Source organism: Micropterus dolomieu, linkage group LG17 (genome assembly GCF_021292245.1).
Source record: "Micropterus dolomieu isolate WLL.071019.BEF.003 ecotype Adirondacks linkage group LG17, ASM2129224v1, whole genome shotgun sequence".
Lineage (NCBI taxonomy): Eukaryota > Metazoa > Chordata > Actinopteri > Centrarchiformes > Centrarchidae > Micropterus > Micropterus dolomieu.
Window position 1 is genome coordinate 22,980,769 of NC_060166.1, and position 7,390 is coordinate 22,988,158.

General features: G+C 40.3%; 1 protein-coding gene across 4 annotated transcripts in view; it reads left to right on the forward strand.

The window, feature by feature from the left end:
* Nucleotides 1–7,390, forward strand: part of sik2b (salt-inducible kinase 2b) — a 47,030-nt gene that overhangs the window by 8,900 nt on the left and 30,740 nt on the right. For 3 of the 4 annotated variants that reach the window (XM_046073525.1, XM_046073526.1, XM_046073527.1), the window contains exon 3: nt 588–651. The exons of the other annotated variant lie outside the window; for it this stretch is intronic. In XM_046073525.1, the coding sequence (XP_045929481.1) occupies nt 588–651 (64 nt within the window). The remainder of the gene's footprint in view (nt 1–587; nt 652–7,390) is intronic. 4 annotated transcript variants of the gene reach the window in all.

Sequence of the window (7,390 nt, forward strand, 5' to 3'; positions counted from 1 at the left end):
GAGAAACTGGCTTTCATTTCCTAAATCCATGAATCGGTCAGTGTAACAGATGGAAAACTGATCATAAACAATGAGCGTGGGATTTCTAGTGTGAATGTCTGGCTCACTGTGTCTGATTCATCCTCCCCTCTCCATCTGATTCTCCCCTCCACATTTAATTCTATTCATCTCCCGAGTGTTTCTGCTTCTAAATCGGTTCTCCTCCTCCCACACGAAACAGCACCGTGTGAGGACTGAAAGGTTTTAAGTACCATTCAAGTATACTCGGCAACACCATCCGTCCACCTCCATTCTCTTTCATGAATGCCATATTTAGACCCTGTGCCATTCATGCATTTTGTTTTGCTCTTGACTTTTTGGATGCCAGACACTGTGGTTGAACCTCAGAGAAAGCTAGTTGTGTAATATTTTGGTCAATTGTTTTTCTTTCTCCTTATCTAATTCTCCCTTGTTGCAGGAGACTGTTCATTTGGATTGTTATATGCTGGTGCTATTGAAAAGTGGTCTGCTCTGTGTATTCACGTTCACTCTCCCACTCTTTTCTCCCCTCCCTCGGCCCCTGCTCCTTCGCCTTCTCCCTCTCTCAGGTGATGGAGACGAAGAACATGCTTTACTTAGTCACGGAGTATGCCAAGAATGGGGAGATATTCGGTGAGTGATCTTTTTAAGGTACAAGATCAATCTGCCCTCAGTATCTTAAAAACATTGTCCCACCCAGTTCATTCATGTCCTCCCCATATCAGTTGCACAAAAAATCTACACTGTTGCATCAGTAGTATTTGTTTATTTATTTTTTTGACAAACAAGGAAGTATTAAAGTCTTTTTGAGTTTGCGTTGCTCTTACACTTATCCCAGCCGCAATCTCAAAGATCACGTTTAATGGAAATCTGAGAACAATATCCTAATATAGCCTTTGTCACGTGAACCTGGTAATTGCTGTGGTAAATGTGCTGACATTGTTTTCTTGTCATATAAAATTACATCACAGATGGCCTGTAAGGCAGCAGAGAGGCAGCTTCAAAGAGAAAGAGTTATTTATTACCATAGGTGGTGCAGAATTACTTTCATCATCACTGGTTTACTACTTGAATGTTCCGATTATGCCAGACATCATGATTACTTTCTACTTGTTGGCCAACAACAATGTCACACCTCAATTTTCACTTACTTGATGGCACTAAAAATGGCACTTAAAATTCTGAATACTGTCTGTTAAACTCTTTTTCTGTTTTTAACTTTAACTGCTGGGATGCTTAAGAGCTGCGAGATCTGCAAAAAGTTGCAATAAAGAAGGACCCTCTTTTCAAACACACATTTGTTAAAAATGTACAGACAAAGACAAACATATATGTGTTGATATTATAGCTGACTCTTACGATGGCACTACATATCTGTGCACCACAATATCTCGGGCAATGCTGACGTTGTCTGGTTTAGATTATTATAAGTTTTTTTTTAAATAAAAATGTAGAGCTGCAGCAAATGTTTTTATTCATTATTGATCGATCTGCCTATTTTCTCAATTAATCGTTTAGTCTTAAAAAAAAAAAGAAGATAAAGTTGTGAAAAATGCCCATCACAATTGGATTTTACCCAACCCACGCTCTATCACAGAAGACAAATAAAAACAGCCGATCCTTACATTTGAGACTCTGGGACAAGGTTTTTTGAAATTCACACTATGCAGAGTGAAGCAAAGGCAGTAGTCTTAATATGAGCTAAACAGATGTCACATCAACAATGCATCTATAATTCATCGGGGCAGCCTGAAGGTCTTTCATAATGATTTTTAAATGACTAAATAGGACCAATTTTCACTCATTTGGCAACAAGTGGCGGAAGCAGATCACAGAGAAAAAAACACAGCTTGCTGTATTCATTTTGGACCTTTGGGACAGATCGCGGAAAAAAGGGATTCCTTTGCTATAAACAATAATTTCCAGATAGTCAGTCATTTACCAGGTTTTTGAGAGACAAAAGTGACCAATAAGGAAGTAGACTCAGACTTTCCATATAAACATAATACATGTTTCCAAGCAGACAGTCTCAACTTACAAGGTACACTACTAAGTTTTTTCAGTAGAAGTGGTTTACACACTGGTTTAGAGTGACACACAAATAAAAACACTTATGCTGGAAAGGACAGACAAGTCAGAACATATCAAGAATAGTACATGAAGATAAGAAATTATCTTCGTCTGCCATAGCATTAAATGCACTGCTATCTCTACTACACACACGCTCCATTTGTACAGTATGTACACACTGCGATCTCAGTCCAGTACACCGGAAAGAAAGATCATGTGTATGATATGTTGTACATGTTTGTATTTGTTGAATGGTTATAATTGTTTAGATCAAGTTTTTGCAGGACTATTATTATTACCTTTTTTTTTTTTTTTTTTCAAAAGCAAAAATTTATGGAATCATTCCAGTTCTGAACATGCAGACGTGCTAATCTTACGTTCACATATTTCACAAATTTATCACACAAGCATAGACCTGTCTGAAGTGGACAACCTACAAGAGGATCAAGATCCTCATAGATTATTGGCCTCACCTATTAGACGGTCTGAGAATGTTTGCACTCGGCCTACTTCCAGACACAGTTGCTGAGAGGATTACTCCAGCGATAGTCTACAGTAAACTAAATAGTCGTGTGTGTGTGTGTGTGTGTGTGTGTGTGTGTGTGATTCTGAGGCCAGTGTTCCACTTGTGATGTTGACTCAGCAGCAGCAGCTCCTGCTCCTGTGACCTAGAGAGAGTTGGGAAGCAGACAAATGAATGAGAAAAGAGTGTGGTTTAAAAATGTTAAGTCCAGAAAAGCACAGAGATAAAACAGACTCAAATACTCCTCTGTATCAGTACATATGTGTTAGCCACTGCTGCCTAATGCAGTTAGACCAAGAAGCACATCCTGTTAGCCTCGTCAAGCTATTTAATGATGGGAATATTACTATGCCCTCACTGTACAGTACACTCTAATAGTTTGATATTGAAATGCATATTTGCTTTCATGCAGAGAATCAGATGAGAACATTGACACCACTCTTAAACATGTCTGTTAAATATGCAGCTACATGCAGAAGAGGGAAGGTAAGACTGGAAACGGGGAAACAGCTAGCCTGACTCCTCAGGCACAAACAAAAAAGATAAACAGGTCATGATACAAACTACAACAAAAAATGTTATTGAGTGAGCTTAAGAGTTGCTGGTAGGCAGATTTTTGTGTTTGTTTTTTACCTTTGGATAGACTTATGCTATCTGATTCCCTCTATTCCCAGTCACTATGCTAAGCTAACTGTGTCATGACTGTAGCTTCATAGTTTACAGGCATTTATGAAATCCTTATCGATCTTCTTATCTAACTCTTGGCAAAAAAGCGGCATATTTCCCACAATGTCAAACTATTCCTTTAAATAACCAATCATGATTGGTCAACCTCATTTTCCATAATCCATAGATGTTTTTCATGGATCGTCTCGGGGTATTATAAAACCATTGTGTCCTGATTCCTCAGACCCCTCTGCCCTGATTGCACAACATAACATAGTTATGTAAGACATTTATATGTCATCCTCAGCTGCTGCAAAAGCAGCGTTGACTCAGCCAGACAGACACCGACTGGTAGCTGCAGCCCTAGACTAGTATTGCAGTATTCAATCTCACAAAATTGAACAATCATTTCTGATTTCCAAATACGCTTTGTGGAGATTCAGTCATGATGCACTCAGACTTAATGGATAAGCTGCCAAGCCAGATCTCCACCCTCTTCCTCCACTGTCACCCTCTAGAGAGTTGCCTCCCCCTTTTCCAACATGAAATTTCTCAGGTCCGCTCCTGGCCATAGGTTACCAGGAGTGGAAGCTGTAAAGTTATGTGGACGCTCAGCAGCCCACCATGTTACAGCGAATCGGGGAGACAATGGATGAGCCTCTGATTCTCTCTTCAGACCAAACAGTGAATTGTATTGTGGAGGAGCAGGAGGGGTAGTGTGTATATGTGCGTGAGTGTGTGTGTGTGTGTGTGTGTGTCTGGAGCCATAAAGACAAAGAAGCAGAGCTGGGTTTGGTAGAAGGAGGCGGAGAGTGATGGGTTCATTCTCGCAAAGGGGTGGGTGGGCACAGTAATGGGCACAGCAGAGGCATCCGTGCCAGCTTGTTGGTGTGCCTTTGTGTCTGTCTGTCAGTCTGCTGCACCACAGTCTGCCTCAAAACCGCAGGATGGATCAAACCTGGAAATTGGGTCAGCCGCAAATAAAGCAGAGTTGCAGAGAGCAGAGGCAGGAGGCGAGAAGAAGCAGAGGAGAATATAGGCGAAAGCAGGGGACATCCATTTGAATTTGGAAGGTGGTGGGGAAATGTAGGGCATGCATATTTAAGAAAGCACTGCTGGAGAGAGGGGAGTATAATAGCTGGCAGTGAGTAGAATCACTCATGCAGATCTCTTGTCTGACTGATGGAAAGGAAATAAGACAGGGAGACTTCAAAGAAATACTGTTTTTGAGACACATTCTTATGTAGCCTACTTAGGCTGTCAATTTCTGTCACCATAAACCTTCACATTTACTGGGTCAGTTTTCAGATCTGACGGCCGCCAGGGTGTGGCCGCTTTGACTTTGAAAAAACCTAAATCAATAGAGGAATGGTGGCCCAAAGTAGGACCAGTTGTTTGGTACCAAGGCATATCTGGCAAGGCTATAATTTCCTATTTCAACAAAAAACATCCTTCGTTCAGTTAACTAACACTACTGAATTTCGCTACATGACTGGTGCAACTAGCATTACCCATCCACATGATCAGTTGAGTGACATGCAGCATCTTGCGTGGCAGCTTTCAAGGATCAAACTGCTGAAGGAAAAATTGCAAGAAGGGAATTGATTTTCTGCATTTGAGCTGAGGTAATTTGTGCTCATCTTCGTCACTGATTGCAGACATTTGGAAACTGTTTAGTGTTTTAGTAATAAATACATAAATCAGAACATGTGTAGATAACATGGTGTTGTTTAGATGTTTACATCTGCACAAAGTGGCAGCCCTGCACTATAATAGATAAACTAAACGGAATAGGTAAATCTAGTGTTGTAGTCAAGACCGCCCAAACTGAGACCAAGTCAAGACCAAGACCAGAGTTTATCAAGACAGAGACAAGACTTTTAGGGGCCGAGTCGAGGGAGGGCAAGACCGAGTCAAGACCAAGACCAGTTCCCCACATTACATGACACAAAATAAAATGTGGAACAAAATCATATGTATTCTCAAATTGATCTGAAAGATCCACATTCCCATTTAAAAAAATAAATAAATAAAAAAAATACACATAGGAACAAAAATAGCTGAAATCACCGTAAGCATCTTTATCCAACACTCCTTTTCCATGTTTACAATTGCGTTGAGGGGTGACAGTCGTTAACAGTAACAAAACATTTTTAATTAGCGTTATTGGTTGTATTTGAAGCAAAATGTTTTAGATCCAATCAAAGTTAGGATCTTAACAAATAAATCGGACAATGCAAAGCAATTTATTCATATTCCCAAAGTTATGGTCTTGAATGGTTTTAATAAAATAACAATCCTCAATGACCGAGACAAGACAGAGTACAAATGCGGTTGAGTCCAAGACAAGACCAAGACCATCAAAAAGTGGTCTTAAGACCGGTCTCGAGTATTACAACACTAGGTAAATCATCACATTTCACTTGTAACATGCCATCTAATTCTTTTTTGGTGTTTAACCATTCACCCTATGTTGTATGATTCAAATATTCAAATGTCAGAACTTCATTGAACTGTGTTAAGTGTTTATTAAGCTGTGTATCTTTTATTCTAAAGTAATACTACTTAGAGGTTGGGAGTGAAGGGCCATTCTTCTCACTGTTGAACTATCACAACCAACATTGGACATCATGAGGAGATTACAAATTATGAATAGAGATTAATAAAGAGTTGTTTAGAGTTGTAATGTTTGGATATTCCTGTGGTTGTGATTTAAATGTATTTTGGGGGTAATTTATATGTCTGCCTCTTCAAGTAACCTTGGCAAAATGCAAATTATTAATTCTTAAATTAGAACTATTTTTTCCTGGTAGGGTATTAAAGGATTGAAAGCCTAAAGTGAGCAGAGATGAATTTGCGTGCGTCATTGTTAATTGACAAAAACACCCACTGTTTTTAATTGCCACTCACACACTGACAGTGTTTTGTGACACATCGAAACACCTGTTTCTGTGTCTGTAAATGGTCCGGCTTTCTGATCGCATTAAGAAGCAGCTGTTCATCCAGTCCAACTAGGCATGATTACAGACAAAAGAAGCAGGTTAATAGAAAACATTTATACTTAATTGTTTAGGAGATAAAAATACCATGAAAGGAGAGCTCAGTGCAAACTGACCAGGCCTATATGACCGTAGGGAACAGTATGTATTATAACTCGTCTCAGTCTGAATCACACACTTCACATGATGTAAATTATATTTGGGCTTCAGTATCGAGGACTAGATACATTGTACAGTGGGGGAAATAAGTATTTGACCCCTTGCTGATTTTGCAGGTTTGCCCACTTACAAAGAATGCAACGATCTATAATTTTAATCATATGTACATTCTAACAGTAAAACACAGAATCCCAAAGAAAATTCCAGAAAAATCACATCATATGAATTTATTAAAATTGATAACCATCTGATGAGGAAAAACAAGTATATGACCCCCTGGACAAACAGCATGTTAATATTTTGTAGAAAAGCCATTATTGGCCGGCACAGATGTCAAACGGTTTTTATAGTTGGTGACAAGGTTTGTGCACATTTAGGCAGGGATGTTGGCCCACTCCTCTCTGCAGACAGCCTCCAAATCATTCAGGTTCCGAGGTTGTCGCCTGGCAACTCGAATTTTAAGCTCCCTCCAAAGATTTTCAACTGGATTCAGGTCTGGAGACTGGCTAGGCCACTCCAGAACCTTGATGTGCTTCTTCTTCAGCCACTCTTTTGTTGCTTTGGCGGTGTGCTTAGGGTCGTTGTCGTACTGAAACACCCATCCTCGACCCATCTTCAGCTCTCTCACTGAGGGAAGGAGATGTTGGTCCAGAATTCCACGATACATGGCCCCGTCCATCCTCCCCTCAATACGATGGAGTTGTCCCGTCCCCTTGGCTGAAAAGCACCCCCAAAGCATGATGTTGCCACCACCATGCTTGACGGTGGGGATGGTGTTCTTTGGGTTGTGCTCGGTGTTCTTTGCCCTCCAAACACGACGAGTTGAGGCCAAAAAGTTCTATTTTGGTCTCATCTGACCACATCACCTTCTTCCAGGCCTCTTCTGAGTCGTCCAGGTGGTGAATGGCGAACTTCATGCGGGCCTGTACATGTTTCTTCTTGAGCAGGGGGACCT